The sequence below is a fragment of the Amia ocellicauda genome, chromosome 9 (assembly GCF_036373705.1).
Source record: "Amia ocellicauda isolate fAmiCal2 chromosome 9, fAmiCal2.hap1, whole genome shotgun sequence".
Taxonomy (NCBI): Eukaryota; Metazoa; Chordata; class Actinopteri; order Amiiformes; family Amiidae; genus Amia; species Amia ocellicauda.
Genome location: NC_089858.1, coordinates 18,509,294 through 18,536,121, shown reverse-complemented (window position 1 = coordinate 18,536,121; position 26,828 = coordinate 18,509,294). Strand labels below are relative to the sequence as shown.

The 26,828-nt window shown below is 41.7% G+C and overlaps 1 protein-coding gene across 4 annotated transcripts; it reads left to right on the top strand.

The window, feature by feature from the left end:
* Positions 1–383: 383 nt before the first annotated feature.
* LOC136758886 (cytochrome P450 2C55) lies at positions 384–25,844 on the top strand. Of its 4 annotated transcripts, none has more exons than XM_066713620.1 (9): positions 387–555; positions 12,448–12,610; positions 21,010–21,162; positions 21,379–21,539; positions 23,367–23,540; positions 23,874–24,012; positions 24,382–24,569; positions 24,856–24,997; positions 25,224–25,844. In XM_066713620.1, the coding sequence occupies exons 2-9, from the start codon at positions 12,541–12,543 to the stop codon at positions 25,415–25,417; spliced, it is 1,221 nt and encodes a 406-aa protein (XP_066569717.1). In that variant the 5' UTR covers positions 387–555; positions 12,448–12,540; the 3' UTR covers positions 25,418–25,844. The 4 variants fall into 4 exon arrangements, with proteins under 4 accessions (XP_066569715.1, XP_066569717.1, XP_066569714.1 ...); XM_066713617.1 differs by lacking the exon at positions 387–555 and adding an exon at positions 11,984–12,165; XM_066713618.1 differs by lacking the exon at positions 12,448–12,610 and having other exon boundaries at positions 384–555.
* Positions 25,845–26,828: the final 984 nt, after the last annotated feature.

Sequence of the window (26,828 nt, the reverse complement as noted above, 5' to 3'; positions counted from 1 at the left end):
GACTGAGCAAATTAGATTTTCAGGGCATACCCTCTAGACATTCCTCTCTTATAAGAGGATCACTCAAACAGATAAATAGCCTATAGTTGCCAGTTTGCTTAGTATGTGTTCGAAGATTTGTTGTTTCTCCAGACAGGCAGGAGCTGTCTTTGATAATGATTGATTGACAGTTGCTAATGATGACCGTGGGATCGGACCTCTTACAGTACATCAAAGGAAGCCATCTGGTTTCTGCATCCCACACCTTCCCCCAGGAAGACAACCACAAACCTCACAAAGGCCAGATACCTGACCTCAAAGCAACACTTCTTGGAAACATGTGACTGACTCTGCCAACAGAACCACATGTCATGTTTCCTATAAAGGCTATAAATATTTTGTTGTTCAGAGAGACTCTGCTCAGGTGGAGAGCTTCCATGTCCTGGCCTTCCAGGCTGGGCATGTTAAAGAAATACATTATCCTCTGTGCTTCAAGACTTCAAATCTTTGCTGGGTTCTTCACTTGGTGTCACGAACGAGGATCTGAACTTGCCTCCACTCCCGGGACCAAAATGGGTGAGTATTTTTATTCTACCACCCTGTATATTTAGATTTAGTCTCAGGATCTTTCGAGGCTCTCAGAGTGTACATTTAAAATTGAAATTGAACTTATGAAGGAGAGGCACAGAGGATAGAGGGTAAATGTGTGACTGTACAGTTTGTTATGTGTGTTAAGACTGTATGTGGTAGGTTTCATTGACAAGAGACCACATACAGAGAGCCCCAGGTGGGAGATCAGTTTGTGTGTTAGTGACTGTGCAGCGGAGAAGCTCAGTGAGGAGAACCCCAGGTTAAGGCAAATCTGTGGAGAGTGATGCCAAGGCAACTGAACAGCATAGCAAGGCCTACTGAGTCCTATGGTATGCAAGGAAATTCTTGTATGCTAAGGCTAGTGTTAGTGGTGGTCAATAGCCAGACTGAACATGACGTACCATAAGACCAAAGCTTAGCCCCATCGCTGGCAAAAGATAGTATTAACATAATGGTGTCAGAGGACATGTCTGTATGTGAATACCTAAAAGAGAAGTTTAAAAATGTAAAACTTCAAATGGAAAAGGCAGAGTGGGATCCTGACTGGGCTCCCAGGTAACATAAAGAGCAGTAGAATCAAGGAAAACAAGATAAAACTGACAGTTTCCATAATTCTTTGGCGGAATAATAAGAATTTAGAGAAGAAATTGATCACTATTTATCAAGAAAACACGGAAGTAGTGAAATAATTGAGAGAGATTATTGTACATGTTATTCAAAATAATAAGAAGCTTCATAAATAACATAATAAATACATAAATGATAAGGCACCCTGTGAAAACAGGAAATATGAGACAGACAGCCTGATGTAAAATCCAGGCAGGAGAATGCAAACAGAATAGTGGTATATTATAGTCTTACTTTCAGAAATGTTTGGTTATTGGTGCCCAGCATAAAATAGCTGAAAAAATATATTAAATTAGACCCTCGATTTAAGATGAGCGATGTAGGAAAAGGATAAGAATTGTAAGGATACTATAGAAGCATAAGATTACAAGCATTGAATAAGTGAGCTAAATTAATATTGAATAATTTAAAGGAGAAAATATAAAATACTATTAGAATGCTTTTTACAAACTAGAAATACAAAATAAAATGTTGAAGATTGAATTAGAGCAAATATAGAAATAGGAATCAGAGGAAAATGTAATAATTTGGTGAAAGTTTCCTAGATATGCATAAATAGATACCCAGGTGCTCCAGGAAATTAAATATGTGGTCATTTAGTAACTGTAAGTTCCACAATGAAGAGTTTTGAAATCACCAGAAATCCCTAAATACACTGAATACCGATGAGCCATGCAGGCGGACACAGTCTCAGTGCCCATTCAGGCTCTTTGTTTAGGAAATAATTGACTGGACACATTTCTTGAAAATTTGTTTTCCGGAGGTACTTTATTGATCATTATTGAAATCAATGAAAAGGCTAATTTTTCTAAGATATTTTGTCAAGTAAATATATGAATTCTTTAACTAAAATAATGGAGTGACATATGTATAAATAGTAATAATACATATTTATAAAAAGACAGAATACATTTTTAATAATAAATTAGAAATACATGAAAGCAATGTTAACCACGCAGTTTAAGAGGGTTTGAAAATTGAAAAGGCTTAAAAGGCTGAGAAAGGAGAATTTGTTTTGTGTGAGACAAATGTGCTGCCACTTTCAGCACAACCGTTTCTGATGGTGATTGAATGGAATATGAGGGACAATAAGGAATTTAAGGTACAACTTAATGTAAAATAAATAAATAATCGAATAAGACAGTCTTTGCAAGTTTAAGCCATGAAACTGTATGGAAATAGTCCTTTCACAAATCGAAAGTCCCTCTCAATTAGATAGTGGAAGGGATTCACCCCTCAGTAAGGGGGTGGTGTAGTGGTGTGAAATTGACTGTGGCCTGAGCTCCCCCTGCTCACCTGTGCGTCAACACTCTCAGAGAAGAAAAAAAAAAGTTCAAAAGACTGAGAGAGAGATAAGAGAGCTGCCTCATAAGTAAATGCAAGTGTTCTAGTACAAACGGAGCAAAAGTGTTAACAAACAGTAATGTCCAGAAATAAATAAGAATAGTTACATTACTAATGTTAATAATATTGATGCTGATACAGACGAATAGAAAAATAACTACTATTATCCGTCTTCACAGGAGCCAGCAACAATGAATATCTCTCGCATATCTCCCACAGGTTCTCTACCCACATGCCATGACACAGCAAAATGCATATTCTCTCCTCTCACACTGGCCTCCACTCTTAGTGGTGTGGCCCAATTACCATCCTCATGACCACTGATACCAGTGTCTGTGTGGACGGTGTATTGATAGATGCCGCTAGAGGCAGTATATGCTGTACTGAGACCTAATGTAAAGGATGTGATATATTAACAAAGGCGGTTCTAATACAATGGACGTGAGTGTGTGCAGCAATATCATTACATGGTACCAGGAGTAAAACACATTTTTTGCTTAAAAATAAGCAATAAAATGAATTCCATCTGCCAGCCTGACGAGTTAAAGCTAACGGGGAATGTCCATGAGAATTGGAAATCTTTCAAGCAGAGTGTTGAACTTTACACGCTCGCGATTGGAGTGGATGAAGGAAACGACCACCGTAAAATTGCACAACTGCTGACGGTGGCAGGCCGAGGCGCTCTGGATGTGTACAACACATTTAACTTTACCACAGAGGAGCGGGACGACTACAGTGCAGTTATGGAAAAGTTTCAGGAGTATTGCACACCAGGGAATGAAACCTACAAAAGGTACGTCTTCCACAACAGACTACAGAATGAGAGTGAGTCCATTGAACAGTATGTTACTGACCTCCGTCTCAAAAGCCAATCGTGCAATTTCGGGACTCTGTGTGATTCCTTGATAAGAGACCAAATTGTTATAGATGTTCAGGACAAGAGAGTGAGAATGCACCTCCTTAAAGAGACTGAACTAACCTTAGACAAGGCAATTAAGATTTGCCAGGCAGCGGAGAGCACAAGAATTCAGCTCAAGTCATTTAACCACGAGGATGACACGGTAGCGGTGGATGCCATGCAAAGGCGCAGAAAAGGAATTGCCAGAGAGAAAGGACAGAGATTCAAAGAAGTACAGGGACCGAAAGCAGAGACCAAGGCCTGTGAGAGGTGTGGAAACAAGCACGCACCCAGGAAGTGTCCTGCTTACGGAAAGGACTGCCGCAAGTGCGGAGGCAAAAATCATTTTCCTAAATGCTGTTTTTCTAAGAGAAAAGTGCAGCTTGTGGAGCAAGGAAAAGAAAGCAATGATACACGAAGGTAAACCTGCGAACCTACAGTGATTAGCCCATCCCTACGGAAGGTATGTGCAGGGTCACACTGACTGGCAATGGACACTTAGTTAACAACCTGTTTGTACTGGTAGAAGGCGATAGACTCTGGGTTTAAAAGCCTGTAAAAAAACTAGGGTTAATTAAAAGGGTTCACATGACTGACAGGAATATAGTGACATCTAGTGTCGGAATGGTGCAACACAAAGAGACCGTTAGCAATGCAGGAAGCACTGACTATACAAAGGAATACATGAGGTTTTCAAAGGAATAGGCCGTTTGCCAGGCCAACACAGAATTCAGCTGAAAGCTGATGCAGAGCCAGTAATGCACCCGGCAAGGAAAGTTCCCGTAGTTCTGCAAGACAGACTTAGAGCTGAACTGCAATCTTTAATTGAAAAGGGTGTGGTAAACCAGATCGAGGAACCTACCGAGTAGGTTAATTCACTTGTCATAGTGGAGAAATAGAATGAAGACTTGAGACTGTGTATCAATCCAAGGGATCTGAACAAATGGATAAAAAGAGAACGTTACAGACTGCCAACTAAATCGGAAAAAAAAGTGCCATGACAGATGCACGATTTTTCTCAAAATTGGATGCATCATCAGGGTTCTATCAGATCGTGCTAGATGAGGAGAGTGCGAAACTGCACATTTAACACTCTGTTTGGGAAGCATTGTTTTTTACCGTTCGGGATTTGCTCCGCTCCCGAAGTATGTCACGGGACTGTTCAACAGTTATTTGACGGAATGGAAGGTGTAGGAGTTTTCCTGGATGACGTTGTAGTCTGGGGAAAAACAAAGCCAGAGCACGATGAGAGGTTGCGCAAAGATTTAAGCCAAGCACAGAAGTACGGGCTAAAACTGAATAGGCAAAAGTGCCAATTGGGGGTGAGTGAAATTACTTACCTGGGAGACAAATTGTCCGCAGCCGGGGTACAACCTGACCCAGAAAAGATCAGGGAAATTGTTGAAATGCCTGAGCTGACAGATAAAACAGGACTGCAAAGAGCATTAGCCTTAGTTAATTACATGTGGAAGTTTATCCCCAATTTGTCAGCAAAGTCGAGAGCGATGAGAAGTTTACTGGAGAATGATATGGAGTGGCAATGGAAGCCCGAACTCAAGAGCTCAAGAGCAGCCTGGTCAAAGAGCCCGTCTTAAAGTTCTATGATCCAAGCAAGCCACTGAAAGTTTCAACTGATGCGTCAAAATACGGTTTAGGTGCAGTGTTGCTACAGCAGCATAGAGACATGTGGTTTCCCGTTGCGTATGCATCACGCACGTTGACAGCAGCAGAGAAAAACTATGCACAAATTGAAAAGGAGACCCTGGGAGCAGTTTTCGGATGTGACATTTTTCAAAAAATATGTCTACGGTAGGCAGGTAGTGCTGGAGACAGATCACAAGCCACTAATAGCCATCTCAAAGAAAGCTCGGAGAAGTGCCACCGCGTATTCAGCGGCTGATGCTACGCCTACAGAAATATAACTTGACTTTCGAATTTACACCAGGTAAGCACCTTATTGTAGCCGATGAGCTGTCCAGAGCAAGCTTATGCAATGCAGATCCCAGCACCAACGAACATGATGTTCACATACATGTTGACATGGTCAGAGCACGGCTGCCATGTGTCCGATGACAAATGGAAAGACAAGGGGTCATAGAGAAAATACACCTACCTGGAGAAGTGATGCTGGCTAAACCATATCAGCATTTCAAAGATGAACTGTTAGTGATTTAAGGTAGTTCTGATGAAAGGAACAAAAATAATCATCCCTGACTCTATGAGACTGCAAATGGCAAATATTACTCCAACTATCCGGAGTTTGCTTTGTTGTCGGATGCCAAACAGGTGATCACACACACAAAAGCAATCTTTGCAAGACATGGTATCCCTGCTACCATGGTGACTGATAACGGACTGCAATTCTGCTGTCAAGATTTCAGAGAGTTTATACGGGTTCGAACACATAACTTCAAGCCCCTACTATCCCCAGTCAAACGGCTTAGCAGAGAAGGGAGTCCAGATTGTAAAAAGACTGTTAAATAAAGCATTGGAGGCTGGCAAAGACCCATATTTAGCTCTTCTGAATTGCAGAGCAGTGCCGCTTGACAATGGACTGTCCTCAGCAGAACTTCTAATGAATAGGAAGCTGAGGACAAGGCTGCCTTCAGCAAAGCATTTGCTGGAGCAGAGCGAAGGGACTTCTTCAAGAATTCAGAAGCAGAGCCAAGCCTACAACAGGACTGCCAAGCCTTTATGACCACTTACGCGTGAGGACTTGGTACGTGTAAGATGTGATGGACAGTGGGGACCTCTTGCTAAGATCATCAAAGAAACAGCACCAAGATCTTTTGAAGTTATAACGGAATACAGAAACACATTGAGGAGGAACAGACAACATCTGTTGAAAGTGCCGAACACAAGGACTCAAGACATGAACAACTACACGGCAGATACAACGAGCTTGCAAGATAGTGAGCAACGAGAAGTACCAAACCCACCTCCCAATGAAACACAAGTTGTCAACCCACCATTGCTGATGACAACAGAGGATAACAAGTGTTTGGAATAGAGAACTGTATGCAAACCTAATCGGCTAATAGAAGAGTGTAAAGTAGCCTAAATACTGCAATTATTATGTTTTGTTATTCAGAGGTTAAACATTAACATTAATGCCTTTTTTTTTCGTATGTTTGTCACGCTAGCTAATACAAGACTGAATGAGTAATTAAAAGGAAGATGTATTGATAGATGCTGCTAGAGGCAGCATATATGGGCTCAAATTAGCGCCATAAGTATCACATTCAAAAAAATATATATTGTAAACAAAAACAAAAACTTGAGAAAAAATTGATGTTGAGTTGCTCAAAAACGTAGAATCCATCCAACACAAAAACACCTTCTACAATTTTCTAGCAACATGTGTAGACTGGTGTCCCCTCAGCTTAAGACCTGCAATTTGAATTAATTGCATTACCTTATTCAAATTCTGATCATTTATAGTAGCTTTTTGCAGACTGTTGGAGTGAGGAGGTAAGCTGCAAGTAAGCCCCATTCACACTGAAATGCCGCCAAATTGCGGGCATGTTGCCGGCAACGTTTGACTGCATTTTTCCTGTTGCCCCCCATTCACACTGGGTTTGAATGCTGGAAAATTGCCGGCAAGGATGCATTCACACAGAAAACGGAGAATGCAAAAAATAAATAAAACGATAGCAAAACTCGCCTTTCATTTACAAGTTTTGGTGCTGTTTTGGCGTGAGGGCGGGATTTACAGGGAGGTGTGGATCATGGGTCTCCATTGGTCCTGCAGGTTTTGACACTCCATTTGAGCCCAAACATACAGCACTGAAACAAAACACAGGACTCACCGGCTACATGCACAGTAACATGTTTAATATCATGTTCATATTAATGTAACCTGCAGAGCACTGTAATTCAGCTGCTCAGATAACACAGCACCAGACTGATGTAGATCATGTCATTTACCAAGAGGCAAATGGAGGGGCATTGTATTCAAAGAGCATGTGATGTCCCAGTTTAAGTTTAGGAAAGATACGCACACACACATACATACATACATACATACATACATACATACATGCACACATACATGCACACATACATACACACATACACACATACACACATACACACATACACACTATATACACTCACCTAAGGGATTATTAGGAACACCATACTAATACTGTGTTTGACCCCCTTTCGCCTTCAGAACTGCCTTAATTCTACGTGGCATTGATTCAACAAGGTGCTGAAAGCATTCTTTAGAAATGTTGGCCCATATTGATAGGATAGCATCTTGCAGTTGATGGAGATTTGTGGGATGCACATCCAGGGCACGAAGCTCCCGTTCCACCACATCCCAAAGATGCTCTATTGGGTTGAGATCTGGTGACTGTGGGGGCCAGTTTAGTACAGTGAACTCATTGTCATGTTCAAGAAACCAATTTGAAATGATTCGACCTTTGTGACATGGTGCATTATCCTGCTGGAAGTAGCCATCAGAGGATGGGTACATGGTGGTCATAAAGGGATGGACATGGTCAGAAACAATGCTCAGGTAGGCTGTGGCATTTAAACGATGCCCAATTGGCACTAAGGGGCCTAAAGTGTGCCAAGAAAACATCCCCCACACCATTACACCACCACCACCAGCCTGCACAGTGGTAACAAGGCATGATGGATCCATGTTCTCATTCTGTTTACGCCAAATTCTGACTCTACCATCTGAATGTCTCAACAGAAATCGAGACTCATCAGACCAGGCAACATTTTTCCAGTCTTCAGCTGTCCAATTTTGGTGAGCTTGTGCAAATTGTAGCCTCTTTTTCCTATTTGTAGTGGAGATGAGTGGTACCCGGTGGGGTCTTCTGCTGTTGTAGCCCATCCGCCTGAAGGTTGTACGTGTTGTGGCTTCACAAATGCTTTGCTGCATACCTCGGTTGTAACGAGTGGTTATTGCAGTCAAAGTTGCTCTTCTATCAGCTTGAATCAGTCGGCCCATTCTCCTCTGACCTCTAGCATCAACAAGGCATTTTCACCCACAGGACTGCCGCATACTGGATGTTTTTCCCTTTTCACACCATTCTTTGTAAACCCTAGAAATGGTTGTGCGTGAAAATCCCAGTAACTGAGCAGCACCAACAACCATGCCACGCTCAAAATTGCTTAAATCACCTTTCTTTCCCATTCAGACATTCAGTTTGGAGTTCAGGAGATTGTCTTGACCAGGACCACACCCCTAAATGCATTGAAGCAACTGCCATGTGATTGGTTGGTTAGATAATTGCATTAATGAGAAATTGAACAGGTGTTCCTAATAATCCTTTAGTTGAGTGTTCTTACTTTTTTCCCTCACTATATATATAGTGAGGGAAAAAAGTAAGAAAGCTCAAGAAAGCACATGTACAGGCCCATCTGAAGTTTGTAGGTATGTAGGTAGTAACTAGGGATTGACCTTTATGACCTGGGGCAGGATAAAACATAATTTGATTGTCAGGTTAACAGTGCTGTTCCCTAACCACTAGGGCAACTGATATGTAATATTAATATGAAACCTATTTTAAGTAGCCTCCAGCCATCTCTGCCAGCTGTCATGACTAATTGTATAAAACTTAATTTATTGGGGGTTATAGTCTCAAGTTAATGTATCAATTAAAAACATACAGTTTAATAAATAATACAAAATAGTTGTGTGTCTGTGTGTATTTATATACAGTGGGGGAAAAAAGTATTTGCCCACTGACAAAGAAATGATCAGTCTATAATTTTAATGGTAGGTGTATTTTAACAGTGAGAGACAGAATAACAACAAAAAAATCCAGAAAAACGCATTTAAAAAAAGTTATACATTGATTTGTATGTTAATGAGGGAAATAAGTATTTGATCCCCTATCAATCTGCAAGATTTCTGTCTCCCAGGTGTCTTTTATACAGGTAACGAGCTGAGATTAGGAGCACTCTCTTAAAGGGAGTGCTCCTAATCTCAGCTCGTTACCTGTATAAAAGACACCTGTCCACAGAAGCAATCAATCAATCACATTCCAAACTCTCCACCATGGCCAAGACCAAAGAGCTGTCCAAGGATGTCAGGGACAAGATTGTGGACCTACACAAGGCTGGAATGGGCTACAAGACCATCGCCAAGCAGCTTGGTGAAAAGGTGACAACAGTTGGTGCGATTATTCGCAAATTGAAGAAACACAAAATAACTGTCAGTCTCCCTCGGTCTGGGGCTCCATGCAAGATCTCACCTTGTGGAGTTTCAATGATCATGAGAACAGTGAGGAATCAGCCCAGAACTACACGGGAGGATCTTGTTAATGATCTCAAGGCAGCTGGGACCATAGTCACCAAGAAAACAATTGGTAACACACTACGCCGTGAAGGACTGAAATCCTGCAGCGCCTGCAAGGCCCCCCTGCTCAAGAAAGCACATGTACAGGCCCGTCTGAAGTTTGCCACTGAACATCTGAATGATTCAGAGGAGAACTGGGTGAAAGTGTTGTGGTCAGATGAGACCAAAATCGAGCTCTTTGGCATCAACTCAACTCGCTGTGTTTGGAGGAGGAGGAATGACCCCAACAACACCATCCCCACCGTCAAACATGGAGGTGGAAACATTAAACATTATGCTTTGGGGGTGTCTTTCTGCTAAGGGGACAGGACAACTGCACCGCATCAAAGGGACGATGGACGGGGCCATGTACCGTCAAATCTTGGGTGAGAACCTCCTTCCCTCAGCCAGGGCATTGAAAATGGGTCGTGGATGGGTATTCCAGCATGACAATGACCCAAAACACACAGCCAAGGCAACAAAGGAGTGGCTCAGGAAGAAGCACATTAAGGTCCTGGAGTGGCCTAGCCAGTCTCCAGACCATAATCCCACAGAAAATCTGTGGAGGGAGCTGAAGGTTCGAGTTGCCAAACATCAGCCTCGAAACCTTAATGACTTGGAGAGGATCTGCAAAGAGGAGTGGGACAAAATCCCTCCTGAGATGTGTGCAAACCTGGTGGCCAACTATAAGAAAAACGTCTGACCTCTGTGATTGCCAACAAGGGTTTTGCCACCAAGTACTAAGTCGAAGGGGTCAAATATTTATTTCCCTCATTAACATGCAAATCAATTTATAACGTTTTTGAAATGCGTTTTTCTGGATTTTGTTGTTGTTATTCTGTCTCTCGCTGTTAAAATACACCTACCATTAAAATTATAGACTGATCATTTCTTTGTCAGTGGGCAAATGTATATATAACACTACTCTACCCCTGTTTAGAGGAGAAGCTCTCCACACCCTATTAGAAACTGTTAGTTAAAATCTTATACGCTTATCCTGGCGATGGTCGAGGTAAGGTTGAAAGTGTTAGATGAATAGGCAAAGCTGAATACCAATTCTAAATCTTCTATAAAATAAAATTTAAGATGTATAGTGATATTCACCTCCACTACTGTTTCTATTCTGTGGTTGGGTTCTTTACTCTACATTGATGATGTCACAGATTTCTCAGTGGGTAGTAGATGCCTCCAAAGAGGTGTGCTGCATGATACAATTAATCTGTTAACATCCTATCATGCTCTGTGACATGTATAAAAATGCTTAGCAGGCCCAGCTGACCTAAATGTTGGATCAAGATCGCAAGAGGAAAGGATCTAAGCGCATAAACCCCTCATTACAAAGAAAAATGCACATTTGAGAGTTCATTGGCACAAAAACCATAGGCACTGGTCTATAGAGATGTGGAAAAAAGTGATAGGGACAGATGAACCATCCTTCACCATATTCTTGACAAGTGGACGAGTGCATGTGTGGCAACACCAAGATAATTGTACAGGCCTGACTGCCTGACCCCTACAGTGACGGGGTCCGAAGGCTCTGTTATGCTGTGGGGGCATTTTCCTGGCATGATTGGGTCCACTTGTCCCCTTAGATGGAAGGGTCACTGCAAATCATTACAAAGTTATTCTGAGTGATCACCTTTATCCTATGATGACACATTTCTATCCTGATGGGAGTGGCCTCTTCCAGGATGACAATGCCCCCATCCACAGGGCACGAGGGCTCACTGAATGTTTTGATGAGTATGAAAATTATGTGAATCATATGCTATGGCCTTCGCAGTCACCAGATCTCAACTCAATTGAACACCTATGGGAGATTTTGGACCGACGTGTTAGACAGCGCTCTCCACCACCATCATCAAAACACCAAATGAGGGAATATCTTTTGGAAGAATCATGTTCCATCCCTCCAACTGAGTTCCAGAGACTCATAGAATCTGTGCCAAGAGCATTGAAGCTGTTCTGGCAGCTCGTGGTGGCCTAACACCTCACTGAGATACTTTATTTAGTTTTTTCCTTTAATTTTTCAACCATTTGTATATATAAGGACAGTAATGATGATACCTTCAGTTACCTATTATGTTGCACACATGATCCTCACCTACTCAGCTGACTGAAGTTGTTTGGGCTCATTGACAAATGATTGTAAAGTTCAAGCAAATAATTCCACGTTTCATACCTAATAACCAATGAACAACAGTAAAGGAGGAGTCCACTGCTCCCTATATACAGGCTTGTGGAGTGCAGTGGAATAACAAACACAATGTTGGGATTGCTGTTTCTCCTGTGTGCTGGACTTCTCCTCCTCTATTTCCTGTGGAAGACACGGAGGCCCAAGAATTTTCCACCTGGTCCTCAACCTTTTCCAATATTTGGGAATCTGCTGCAGCTAAACCTGAAGAATCCCTTGAAAGACTTTGATAAGGTATGGATGAAAAGGCTGAAAAAGGCAAAAAGCTCTGAGTGAATTGAAAGACTGTTTGGTGGAAGTTTACTGTCTGAATTTAATTGAAAGGTAGAAATTACATGATCAGAAAGACTGGAGTAAGACTTTGCTTTCTTGTTATGGGTGGTCTTCCACTGTTATTGTGGTTCTGATGGTGTGAGAGCAGTTCTCTGGTCCTCTCAGTGAGGGCTGTGAAGGGTCTCTGTTTGTGTCAATCTGTTCTCAGAGTGTTCTACCTCTGTCTCTGTCTGTGCCATACAGCTGTCCGAGCACTATGGGAAAGTGTACAGCATTTATTTCGGGAGCAGGCCGGCTGTGTTACTGCATGGTTTGCAGGCAGTGAAGGAAGCCCTGATGATTCGGGGAGTTCAATTTGCTGGGAGGCCCCAGGGCCTGCTGATCAACCACTTTCTCGAGGATAAAGGTTAGTGATGACAGCTACAGTTAGGTCATCATATTTCAGTTCCTAAAGATTTACAAAGGATGGTGCATGTGTTCATAAGAGGTTGTGTAATAAACCCCATTCACTGTACTGTAGTTTTGCACTTTGTATTGCTCTTATTTGTAAGTCGCCCTGGGTAAGGGCGGCTGCCAATAAATTAATAATAATAATAATGACGGCAATACAGTTACTACATGTAGTCTAACACATTTCACTACTTCTGATACAACCAAGTAATACATGGGCCCATTCACGTTGTGCAAAATGTGCGCAAATCTGACCAGCAAAGCGATTCATTTTCATAATCGTATGACAACAGTCTGAATAGTGACCGCATCCAACTGTCTATTTAAACACACTGTATGCAGTTATACAGTTATACACAACAATAGGCTATTATATTTGTGAATATTATAATCAGCGCTGCGCTACCGAATGGTGATTGTTTTGCCTATATAAAAATATACAATAACACAGTAGTGTGATGTCTCCTAAATATCCATCTTGGAGTATTTTATTGCTACTACCAGGGAAATTATCAAACTTGTAAAGACACATCCAGAGTGCCGGTCTGGGTCTGCTCTCCAGATCCACAGGCTTCTGTAGCATCTCGTTCCCATGGCCACAACGCTCTTGCCGGTAATCTCTGTTTTCTGTGTGAATGCATCCTTGCTGGCAATTTTCCGGCATTCAAACCCAGTGTGAATGGGGGGCAACAGTTAAAAAGCAGGCAAACGTTGTCGGCAACATGCTGGCAATTTGGCGGCATTTCAGTGTGAATGGGGCTTACTTGCAGCTTACCTCCTCACTCCAACAGTCTGCAAAAAGCTACTATAAATGATCAGAATTTGAATAAGGTAATGGAATTAATTCAAATAGCAGGTCTTAAGCTGAGGGGACACCAATCTACACATGTTGCTAGAAAATTGTAGAAGGTGTTTTTGTGTTGGATGGATTCTACGTTTTTGAGCAACTTCGTTGCCTGCAACATTTTCAAATGCGTTTTGAGTTTTTAGAAGCAAAATTATGTCAGTGTGACTACCTGCTTCACCACAACTTAGAAAATATGGATATAAATATCAGAAAAAAACAAATCCAAAGCCAGTGTAGGACATTGTCAGGGAGACTCCCTTTATATTTTTTTTCAGGGTGGCCTATATGTAGTAGTAGTAGTAGAGGCCCATGAATACGTCTTAAAAGTGTGGAATTAGTTGTGACAACTTCCTTGATTGATTCTATATTGTTGCTCATAATGTTTTTTGAAGGAATCCTGAGTGTCTCATTCAGTAAAAGTGTAGATGGAGCCCTATGAGCTGTGCTTCTCTACTTCTATCCCAGCTCATGTCATATGCTGATTTTCATTGTGAATGCTACATTTGTTAGCGGGGAGGGCTAAATCATACAGGTCTCTCTCAGCTTGACAAGAATGAGGTATCCCTACTACCGATTTGCTGTTCCTCCAAGAGGGATGCATCTCTCCTCCAATCGGCCCTGTATAACCTGCAGAGTGTAGAAATGATGGGTGGTTGTACCTGGAGAATCCAGTTACCTGAACTGGGCAAGGGGGACCCAAGCACAGACTCAACCATGTCAGTGAACCAGGCAAACAGTCCAAAGGGGCAAATCCAGAAGGCAGAGTTAGTAAACAGTCCAGAGGTCAATCAAGGGAGTAAACAGACAAAATCAGGAAATCCAGAAGAGTACTCAAAGAAACAGAATACAAAGGTCAAGGCACAGCATGACATTAATAATGATAGTGCTCAGTGATTACTATCAAACATAAGACAAAACTTCACAATAAGTCAGTGAAACAGAGGGATATATATACAGAGGCAGAGGGAAGCAGGCAACAGAGGTAGGGAGTGTGAACCAATGGGAGAAGAGGGTTGATGGAAGAAGTGCACATGTTGACTAGGAATGTTAATTGGGTGATTGCACATGTTGCTGTGGAAAGAATTAAGCTGAGTTTAGTACTCTGGGGATGATGACCTCTGGAGGTGATCTGGGGAAGAGGAGAGAGGAGAAGGGAGGGGAGATGTGATGTACTTCCTCACCTTCCCCAAGTGTAGTAGCAGGGGACATGAAAATGACCTGAGATACATTAGCACTAAAACTTAGGGGGAGAAAATAAAATAAAAATTGGCAATTCCAAATTTTCTAAATAAATATATTCTGTGATATTTTAATTATTACGTTGAACTCAGGGTTGTAGTGGAGGGTAAACGCATGTAAATGCCGTTTACGCACCTTTTTATTTGTGAAATAGCGTTTACTCACATTTTCATTTAATTAATTATCATTTACCTACTTATTACTGAGTTCCCAGCATTGCTCAGGCACGCAAAGTATGCTCATTTGGTTCGCCTGCGCATGCTCAATTTGCCATGCAAGCATGCACTGATTCATCTGTCCAACAGAAAACAGATGTCACGCTATACACTGACAATGTAGAACTACCCAACCTTGGCTTAACCAGCGAGCAATGGCGGCAACAATCGCTCTCACTCTCACATACAAAACTTTTTTAAACGTCCATTCCTTGTCTTCATCTCCCCCGAAAAAAAACTGGCTCTTGGATAAGGAAGTATCAAATGGTAAATAAAATACTGTAGTTTCTGATATTCTGATAAACTGCAAATATTAGTTGTCACCGGTTTCATGTGTAACAGTTATGTATTGTACATTAATACATTGTTTATCATCACATATTGTATCCACACTAGTGCTCTTTAGCACTTAAAAATACTTACTGTATTTGCAGTGTAGCTCATATCAGATAATTATTTATATGAATAAAAATATTTTAATATCAACATTTGCAAATCATATATTTGGTGGAATGTGTGTTCAGTCCAGATGTTTTTTTTTTAGATTAATAACCTGATTAATTACCTACACTAGGCCTTCCTTTTTAGTAGACTTGCATCAAATGCAATTAATTGATACTGTTTAAAAATTTAATACGTTTTCGATTATATTGATGAATGATTTGTCGTATCAAAATTATCCAGAGAAATTCATAGTTTACCCACCTTTTTTTTACCACTACACCACTGGTTAAACTGACAATGATTCAGCAAATTGTATTTTTTATCTGTTCATTAATCAACGATACCACAGAAAGATTTACACGTTGCCATAGACATACACCTTGACAGTACAATTTGCCTTAATTTAATTCAATTCAGTACAGCTGCTTAGTTGGTGAAAGTAAATAGGTTGAAGGAAAGGTGATTTAGTCTAAGACTAGCAGGAATTCTGTTAAGTGAGTTGTGCCAGGTGTAGCCAGTTAGGTGTGTATTGGGGTCAGCTAGACAAGAAAGGTACTTAAAGCTGCTGTTGAGAAACAACTATGCTGTTTCTTGGTAACACAAAAGCTAAGCAGTTGACTGTGGGACAGAAACCAAGAGACAAAATAAAAATAAATAAAAAGCAAAATTTAGAAGCATGTGGCCATTACAGTGTCAGGTTTGCAGAATAATTGCCTTCCTGGATGAACTCATCCAAGAAGATTTAATTTGTGAACGTTGTCAGCATGTTGAAGTCCTAGAGATCAAGGTCCGTGATCTTGAGGCTCAGCTTGTTAATCTGCGCTGTATTAGTGATATGGAAAAATTGGTCAATCGGTCGATTAGAGGGATGGTGTGCACGCCAAAACCTAGGAGAGTTGAGGCCTTAGAGCAGGAAATTGTAGAGAATTGCTGGGTTAAAGTAGGTTGTAACCACATAAAAGGGTGTACACAACCCTTCGAGACATCTCAAGAGCTAGACACCGAGTTGGACAGTGACAGCTCAGTGGGTAATAGGGGGTCAGTTGAGCACCATGGTGCCCACTCCCCCCAAGAACAGGGAGGTAGTAATAGTAGGAGACTCAATTCTTAGAGGCGTAGAACACACAGTGTGTTCTAATGATAAGAAGACCCGCATGGTATCTTGCCTGCCTGGTCCTCAGGTTGCAGATCTCCCTAAACTAGTAGAGCCGGGAGGAATCCACTGGTCATGGTCCACGTTGGAACCAATGACATAGGAAAAGGTATGGCAGAGGTTCTGCAAGACAAATTTAAAGAGTTAGGAATGAAACTAAAGAACAGAACCTCCACAGGGAGATAGGTAGAGATTAGAAAGTTCAACACGTGGTTGAAATCCTGGTGTAGGGAAGATGGCTTTAGATTTATGGAGTATTGGTCTTTCTTCTGGGATAGATGGGGCCTGTACAAAATGGACAGTCTACACCGAAGGGGGGCTAATGCATTGGGAGAGAGCGTATGTGCAGAGAAATTGAGAATCTTTTAAACTAGTCTGTCACAGCTACTGTCTAAGCACCTCCACATCTTACCCACTACATGTCACCATCGCCCTTCCTTTTCAGTCACTTCTTCCAGCTCCCATCATTCAATCAACATTCCTGAAACCCTTGTGCACTTGTTCAATCACCCTCTGCTCCCATTCACCCTACACCTCCCACCTGGTTCCTTGCTTCCCTCTTGTCCTCATATAAACCTCACACTGTATGTCACAAGTCGCAAAGTTCAGTTTAATCTTGAATCCTCGACCTCCTGTTTGACTTCCCGACCACGACTTTGATCTTCCCCTGATTGCCTGATTGCCTGATTGCATGACCCTTGCCTGTGACCACGACCACGTCTTTGCCTAGCCCTTGTTAGCCCAGGCCTGCCGGTATCCGACCCCAGCCTGTCTGACCATCTCCATCACGCACTGCAACTGGGTCCCCCTATTCCCGTGTCCTGCGGTATGTGACATAGGGATCAGGTGGGCAGGGAGCTCTGACAATAGGAGATGTTCCAATAAGGAAAGAAAACAAAAGGAAACTGCTAGTAGGAAAGTCCTGAAATGTTTGTACCTCAATGCCAGGAGTATAAGGAACAGGATGTTAGAACTAGCAGCCACAGTGCTGTTGTGTGACTATGATGTTGTAGGAGTGACAGAAACATGCCTTACAGAAAATGATAGGGATGAATACAAGTGGAAACGTTCCCCAAGTTTAGGAGAGACAGGCAAAATGGAAGAGGTGGTGGGGTAGCATTATATGTCAGAAATGACATTGAGGCAGAAGAACTCAAATTAGGTCCTAGTAAAGAAACAGAATCTTTGTGAGTTAAACTTTTGAATAACAATGCTGGAGGATTAGTGGTAGGAGTGTGTTCAGATATTCAGAAAGATGTTGCATTCTACAATGTAATCAGGACTGCATGTAGCAAGGGTGTGGCTGTTAGAATGGGGAATTTCAATTTCCCAAATATTGACTGGGAAAGCAAATAGAAATGGTTGAAATTGACTGCTTTCTAACTCAATTTGGCAGGGAACCAACCAGAGAGAGTGTGTGCATTGAGTTGATATTATGAAATGACCAAGATAGAGTCAGAGGGACACTAGTTAGAGAACCAATGGCAAACTGTGATCACAATATGGTTAGCTTTAAGGCATATTTTCAAAAAAACAAGGACCAAGTCTAAAACAATGGTCTACAATTTTAGAAAAGCAAACCTTGAAGGTATCAGGCGGCACTTAGAAGAGGTAGACTGGAGCACACCGGATACAGATTCAGTCGAAAATTGATGGTTATATTTTAAGAACATACTACTAGAGGCCCAGGAGAAATTTGTACCAAACCTTAGCAAAGTGAGGACAAAAAAATACTGGCCAAAATGGTTTAATAGAAGTATGCAAAAAAATATCAAGAGAAAGAAAATGTTGTTTAATGCATACAAAAGGGATGGAGACAAAACAAAATACAAAGAATATATAGAACTCCAAAGAGATGTTAAGAAAGGGATCAGGAAAGTAAGGAGGGAAATAGAAAGAAACATATCTCTTAGAGCTAAAACTAATGCAAATAGCTTTTTTCAATACTATAACAGCAATAGGTCAATAAAGGAGAAAGTGAAACAGCTAAAGGCCAAAAATTGAAGTATCTTAGAAAATGAACAACATATGGCAAATGTTCTAAATTAGTATTTCACAGAGGTTTTTACAAAAGAAAAAATGGATAACATGCCACAGATTAACAATCAGTCCAGTCAAACTCTAAAAGAGATCAGGATAAATGATGAGGAGGTACTAAAGGGACTAGAATTAAAATCAAGCAAATCACCTGGGCCAGATGGTATATTTCCAACAGAAATTAGGGAAATTATTTATAGGCCGCTAACTCAAATATTCCAAATGACGCTTAGAACAGGGGATGTGCCAACTGACTGGAAGATGGCAAATGTCATACCAATCCACAAGAAAGGGGACAAAACTGAGCCAGGAAATTGCAGACCAATCAGTTTCACCTGCATGACTTGTAAAATGTTGAAAAAAGGATTAGACAGAAAATAGGGCAGCATCTTATTGAAAACAATATTCTTGGTGATAGTCAACATGGGTTTAGAAGAGGCAGATCATGTCTTACTAATCTATTAGAGTTCTTTGAACATGCAACTGCGGCTGTAGATCATGTGAAAGCATATGATATGATATACTTAGATTTGCAGAAAGCTTTTGATAAGGTTCCACACCAAAGACTAATCCTAAAATTGATGCTGTAGGCATCAGGGTAATGTAAATAGGTGGATTATGAACTGGTTGATGTATAGGAAACAGAGTATGTCGAATAGCGGAGTTGCTTCTAACTGGAGTGAGGTTGTTAGTGGAGTTCCACAAGGATCAGTATTAGGGTCTTTGCTTTTTCTAATCTATTTTAATGATCTGGACTCTGGGATATTTAGCAGACTTCTCAAATCTGCACATGCTACTCAAATAGGTGGCTCAGCAGATACAATCTTAGCAGCACAGGCTATTCAAAGTGACTATTCAGGTGTGGGCTGACACCTGGCAGATGAAATTCAACTCTCCCCATCCAAACAATGTGGGGAAGCAATTAAAAAGGCAAACAAAATGCTAGGGTATATTGTCTAAAGTGTAGAATTTATAACAAGGGCAGTAATGTTAAGACTGTACGATACACTAGTTAGAGCTCATCTGGATACTGTGTACAGTTCTGGGCTCCACACTTCAAGAAATATATTTGCTGATCTAGAGGTAGTTCAGAGGAGAGCAACCAGACTTATTCCAGGTCTGAAGGGAATGCCCTACTGAGAGACTGAGGGAACTGAACCTTTTCACCGTGGAACAGAGGAGACTACGTGGGGACTTGATTCAAGTCTTCAAAATCATGAAAGGCGTCGACCACATCAAACCAGAGGAGCTTTTCCAGATCAGCAGGGACACATGGACCCGGGGACACAAATGGAAATTGGGCTTCAAGGCATTCAAGACGGAAAACAGGAGTCACTTCTTCACACAGAGTTCTCACAATCTGGAACAAACTCCCCAGCGATGTGGTTGAAGCTGAAAATATGGGTACATTTAAAAATAGACTGGACAGGTTTCTGGGATCACTTAGTTACTAATGGACACCAAACGAGCACGATGGGTTGAATGGCCTCCTCTCGTTTGTAAACTTTTTTATGTTCTAATGTTTTTATGTTCATTTAAAAAATGAAAGGCACATGAAGCAGCACACATTTCTAGTGCACTTTACACCTATGGAAAGTAGATTATAGTTTAAGCATACTTTAAAAAGTATTTCAATTTCCCACATTGTACTGTTGCTTCTGTCTCTGTTTTTGTGAAAAGTTGTATATCCTAGGAGAACACATGTTGTGCATAAATAGCATATTATTTGCCTTGTTTAATGATGGTACTGGTTCCCCATACACATTCTATCTACATTCTCTACACAATGTAGAATGGTGTCCCCTGAAAGTAGAAACACATATGTAGAAGCAAAATTATTCAGCCTACATTTTCTATTTAGACATAGACTGGTGTCCCTAAACTTTATTCAGAAGTAAATCAGTAACCAGTATTGGAAAACACAGCCAATTGTATGCACCCAGCTGCAGGATCCAGATACTAGACTTTTGAAATCACCATGGATACCAATTTTTTGTTAACTGACTTCTCTCAAAGCTGCTGGACTCCACATGTGAGACACTACTTCTGCATTTGAGTCAAATCAGACTTCTCTGCAGTCACTCAAATATGTACTTGCATGGCAGTAGAAAGTGCAAATCCAGGGGTACAAGTTTGATGGGGTCTTACACGCTTATCCTGGTGATGGTCATGGTAAGGATAAAAGTTTTAGATGAATAAGAAAATGTAAGTACACAATCTCACCATTATATTATTATCTATAAAAATAAATGTAAGATATAGCAATATGCACTTCCACTACTATTCTCTTCTGCTTTTGGGCTTTGTCTCCAGTAATTTACATTACATTGATGATGTCACAGATGTGCTCAACCCTGCATTTTCAGAATATGACTGCCTCCTTGTGGGCAGGCTGCCTCATTGCACGTGTGTCATTGCAGGTGTGATTATAGTCAACTATGGTCCCAGCTGGAAGGAGCAGCGGCGGTTCGCTCTGAGCACTCTGAGGAACTTCGGCCTTGGAAAGCTGTCCATGGAGGAGAGGATCCTGGAGGAGACTTCACATCTCAGCTCATACATAGAGAAGAGTGCAGGTATGGGCTTCAGAGCCCAGTGCCCCTGTCCCATTACCACCTCACACAGAGCTGCAGACTCTACTAGAGCCTAGCACAATGCACCTAAGTCTGCAGAAATAGTACCATTGTTGTTTTTGACTGATCTTAAAACTGATACAATATGATAATTATGATATGTACAGATAAAAATAAGGTGGCCAACCCTCTCCTACTATAACTCTCATTTGTGAACAGGACAGTCCTTGGACCCTCAAACATTGTTCCACAATGCCTTCTCCAATGTCATCTGTGCCATCCTGTTTGGATCCCGCTACAACTATGAGGACCAGTCTTTCCAGTCCCTGATGCATATGATATCTGAAACCACAAAAATTAATAATGGCCCCTGGGGCATGGTATGTGTGCTCTGTGAAATTCCTCATTGCCTGTTTATTACTGACATTTTTCAGAAATTTTGATAAATTGGTCATTCACTGTCAATATGGTATTTGTAGGAATTTTATTCAAAAGCAACTAAAAAGAAAAAGAAAACAGCAGCTTATAAGGAAATGAAGGTACATTTTATAAGAAAAATGTTTGTATAGATTATTTGAATCTCAAAATGTATTGACGTTTCCAAAGACAACAATAACAACCAATGACCAATGCTATGTGGACAATTATATATTCATGGCTTTAGTCTGGGTCACATTACAACCATAATGAAAAGTTGAATGGATTGGCAATTTAATTTTGGTAAAGAGACAATTCTTGATCAAGCAGCATGTGGATGAGTTTTGTCCCATGGAGTATGAAAATGAGGTGTTGATCTTGTCACTCTGAGACAGAGTGTAATGATAATAAAAACAGCATGAATGGCTGTGGTTTGGCTGTTGGACACTTTGACATTATAGTCTTCTACACTCACCTAAAGGATTATTAGGAACAGCATACTAATACTGTGTTTGACCCCCTTTCGCCTTCAGAACTGCCTTAATTCTACGTGGCATTGATTCAACAAGGTGCTGAAAGCATTCTTTAGAAATGTTGGCCCATATTGATAGGATAGCATCTTGCAGTTGTTGGAGATTTGTGGGATGCACATCCAGGGCACGAAGCTCCCGTTCCACCACATCCCAAAGATGCTCTATTGGGTTGAGATCTGGTGACTGTGGGGGCCAGTTTAGTACAGTGAACTCATTGTCATGTTCAAGAAACCAATTTGAAATGATTCGACCTTTGTGACATGGTGCATTATCCTGCTGGAAGTAGCCATCAGAGGATGGGTACATGGTGGTCATAAAGGGATGGACATGGTCAGAAACAATGCTCAGGTAGGCCGTGGCATTTAAACGATGCCCAATTGGCACTAAGGGGCCTAAAGTGTGCCAAGAAAACATCCCCCACACCATTACACCACCACCACCAGCCTGCACAGTGGTAACAAGGCATGATGGATCCATGTTCTCATTCTGTTTACACCAAATTCTGACTCTACCATCTGAATGTCTCAACAGAAATCGAGACTCATCAGACCAGGCAACATTTTTCCAGTCTTCAACTGTCCAATTTTGGTGAGCTTGTGCAAATTGTAGCCTCTTTTTCCTATTTGTAGTGGAGATGAGTGGTACCCGGTGGGGTCTTCTGCTGTTGTAGCCCATCCGCCTCAAGGTTGTACGTGTTGTGGCTTCACAAATGCTTTGCTGCATACCTCGGTTGTAACGAGTGGTTATTTCAGTCAAAGTTGCTCTTCTATCAGCTTGAATCAGTCAGCCCATTCTCCTCTGACCTCTAGCATCAACAAGGCATTTTCGCCCACAGGACTGCCGCATACTGGATGATTTTCCCTTTTCACACCATTCTTTGTAAACCCTAGAAATGGTTGTGCGTGAAAATCCCAGTAACTGAGCAGATTGTGAAATACCAACAACCATGCCACGCTCAAAATTGCTTAAATCACCTTTCTTTCCCATTCAGACATTCAGTTTGGAGTTCAGGAGATTGTCTTGACCAGGACCACACCCCTAAATGCATTGAAGCAACTGCCATGTGATTGGTTGGTTAGATCATTGCATTAATGAGAAATTGAACAGGTGTTCCTAATAATCCTTTAGGTGAGTGTATATGATAGGTGGGGTTTTCTTGGTAGGATTGAATCTTGATGGGCCATCATGAGAACATGTAATCCAATATACAAACTAAAGGAGGTATTCAAAACACATATATTTTTTTGTTTCTCACAGATCTACGATACTATACCCCTAATTAGGAGCTTGCCTCTGCCTTTCCAGAAAGCCTTTGAAAACAGAGACAATGTGAAAGCGTTTTTACTAACCAAAGTGGCTGAGCACAAGGAGACACGGGTCCCAGGACAGCCACGGGACCTAATTGACTGCTATCTTAATGAAATTGAGAAGGTACTACATCTCTTTAACATCACTATTAACTATGGATAGGTATGTTGTCCATGGGTAAAAAGAAGAACTTGTTACAAGAAGGTTCCTTGTTCTTGGGTGAGGGGTTAATCAAATTGCTGAAGCTCCTAAGACATCATTGAGAACCCAGAAATCATAGAAGCCATAGTATACAAAGTTGAAAAAACTGCTGTAGATGCAGAAGCACAATGAGATCAGTGAACACATCACAGTAGAGAAAATAAGGTACATGTCACAGGTCTGGTCAACTTGTGGACCAAGGTGAATGTTCTTTTCTCTAGACATCTTGTGATTGTTCTGTCTCTTTGCTGTCAGAGAGGTAATGACGGCTCCTCCTTTGATGAAGGCTTCATGGCGGCCCTCTTGCTGGATCTCTTTGCTGCTGGGACAGACACCAGCTCTACTACTCTTCGTGTGGGCCTCTTGCAGCTCATGGTGCATCCAGATGTGCAAGGTCAGTAAACCTTCTCGTGAAGCATTCTTTGGGCATCTGCCCCATGAACCCTCTTTTAATACACATTTGTACTACAAGGGCAAATAAGTGATTAGATCTGTTGTTGACTGCAGTGATAGAGATGAATACTATCAGAGCTAAAAGATACAAGGCTCCTACATGTTAATGCATTTCTGAATGACTCAGGACATAGGGATAAAATCATGAATATAAAAACAGACATGATTAGTCTTCCATTGATTAAGAAATTCAATGAAACAGAACCACTAGGAAGGAAAAGCATTAGCTGCTATGCACAGACACAAGTCAGTGGCCACCCTGTAGAGGTTTGTACACTGTAGAGCTGACAGTGGGCCCTCCTCTCATCAGCACGGTGCCACCAGGAAATCGACAATTTCCTTGGAGAGAGAAAGCAGGTTTGCTATGAGGACAGGCACAGGATGCCCTATGTCCAAGCTGTGATCCACGAAGTGCAGCGTTATGGAAGCATCGTCCCTCTCAGTGTCTTCCACGCCACCACTCAGGACACACAGTTGCTGGGCTACAGTATTCCAAAGGTAAGACAGAAGGCGCATCTTCAACCTGTCCTGTCCTGTCCTGGAAGGTTCACTTCCTTGTTCCTTCCTACTGCTGTTAGGAGATGTACAGTGTTCAATAAGGAATTAGTGCCCAATAAAACTGCATTGTTTGGCTTTCAGAGCCTTCCTACTATAATTTTCTCGTGCTGAGATGTAATGGTTTGAACTAGTCTTCTGTGTAGCCTGTAATTATACACAATGCATTTTTGTCCGTAGTCAATGTTTGTACCTCATTGCGTTGCCACTCTTCCCCGGCCCAACTCAGGGCACTACCATCATCCCCAACCTGTCCTCTGTGCTGTATGAGGAGGGCCAGTGGAAGTTCCCCCATGACTTCAACCCCTCAAACTTCCTGAACGAGGAGGGGGAGTTTGTGAAACCAGAGGCTTTCGTGCCCTTCTCCCTGGGTAAGTCAGTGCTGCAGGTCAAAGGTAGGAGACATACAGACAAGGCTGAAAGGGGGTTGGGGGTTGCTGAGTTCTCTGAATGCCATGTCTGTCAGAATAAAACAGACTACAACCCAGCACAACTCCAGCCACCAGAGCACAGGGGACAAGATCTCAGTTGTGTTTAAACTTCAGGGGCTGGAGACCAGGGGCCAGTATGCTGACGTGTGCCCCTCCTGTCTTGCAGGCCCGCGGATGTGTCTGGGTGAGGGGCTGGCGCGCATGGAGCTCTTCTTGTTCTTGGTGACGCTGCTGCGCCGCTTCCAGTTCCACTGGCCCCAGGACGGCGGGAAGCCCGACCTCACACCTCACTACGGAATCGTCCAGGGACCCAAACCCTACCGACTGAGAGTGAGGCTCAGAGTGCGCCAGTCTGCGTGATGCCCAACACTTGTACGACATCTCCATTCAGAGATGCACCCCTGACACCACACTGCCAGCAGGGTCAAACAGTAGTTCATTTCTAAACTTTCCAAATTATGTTTCTATGTTTTGTCAAGAGCTCTTACACTAGAAATGAGACGAAGGTTTGTTTGTGAGTTTAGCCAATTTGAATTTAATTACAGTATAAATAACTGTCCATCCTAGCCTAACAATACTGATATAATTATTTCTACTTCGGACAACGATCTGATTTGGAATTTTCCATTGATATGCATTTAGATATTTACATTAATTGGGTTTGGGGTTATTTCCACAAAAATGTTGTGCTTTAATTTAATTTTACAAATTTTATATAGTATTGTTTTTACAATAACACTAATAAAACTCAATTGCTAATTTCAATAAACATTTTAATTCAAAACAATGGATCTTGAGTCTTGGCTTTCATTAAACTACTGTGACACAATGCTGGGCGGCGTGGTACAGATCCACCCAAAGCTGTGCTGTGCTTCCCAGACCCAAGTGGAAGTGAATTACCAGGGGGAGGACATGACCACTGTTGCCCCCTGTGAGTGACTCTCCCCTCTAGAAAACAGGGAAGTGCCCGACTTTCTGTTGTGGAGAGGCAGAGAGGAGGGCCTTGGAGTGCAGCGGAGTGGTTTTTCAGTGAGGGAAATGCTTTGGAGGTCATTATCACGGTACTGAACTTGGAAAACAAACTTGGCTTTTGATTACGGATTGTGGATTGGACTGATTGCTGTTTTGCCTTTGTGCTTATTATTAGTTACTTGTGTAGAGAGGGATCTTTATTCAGTTTAGCTAGGCTAGGTTTTTGTTTGGGTTTTTGTATATGTTTTAGGTTTGAGCACTGTTAAATAAATGAACATGTATTTGTATACAGAGAGCAATCTGCTGTACAGAGTCTCACAGGTACAGCACAACTATAAAACAGGTTTACTGTGGTGCAGTTCTATCCCTTAGCCTTAGCTTTCAATAGGACTATGAACTTTTACGCAGTGAGATTTTACATGGAAAAAAACTTGTCTTCAAACATAGAGATAACAAACATTGATTGAATAAGGACATACAGTACACCACAGGGACACATACATCGCATACTGAGCTTGGTTAACCAGTAGAGCGCATATAACTCATTAATCATTAACTGTTCTCCCTGACTAGGGGCGGACTGTGACAGGGACTGTGACAGGGGGGCATCGGCTGGTGAAGTCTGGGTCCCAATAAAGTCTGGTCAGTGGGTGGGGGGCGGAGGGTTGCCAAAGTGCAGTCCGGGGGTGGTGGGGTTTGGGGGTTTTGCCAAAATGTGGTTATGGGTGCCGATGAAGTGCGGTCTGGGGGGGGAATAGTTATTTCTTTGGGAAATAAGGATAACGATGAGGTATCCCCA

Excerpts from the sequence above, each read along its gene's own strand:
- LOC136758886 (XM_066713617.1), top strand. The coding sequence starts at position 12,004 with ATGTTGGGATTGCTGTTTCTCCTGTGTGCTGGACTTCTCCTCCTCTAT. Across the intron at positions 23,541-23,873 it reads ATCTTAATGAAATTGAGAAG|AGAGGTAATGACGGCTCCTC; the intron begins GTACTACATCTC and ends CTTTGCTGTCAG. Across the intron at positions 24,998-25,223 it reads TTTCGTGCCCTTCTCCCTGG|GCCCGCGGATGTGTCTGGGT; the intron begins GTAAGTCAGTGC and ends CCTGTCTTGCAG.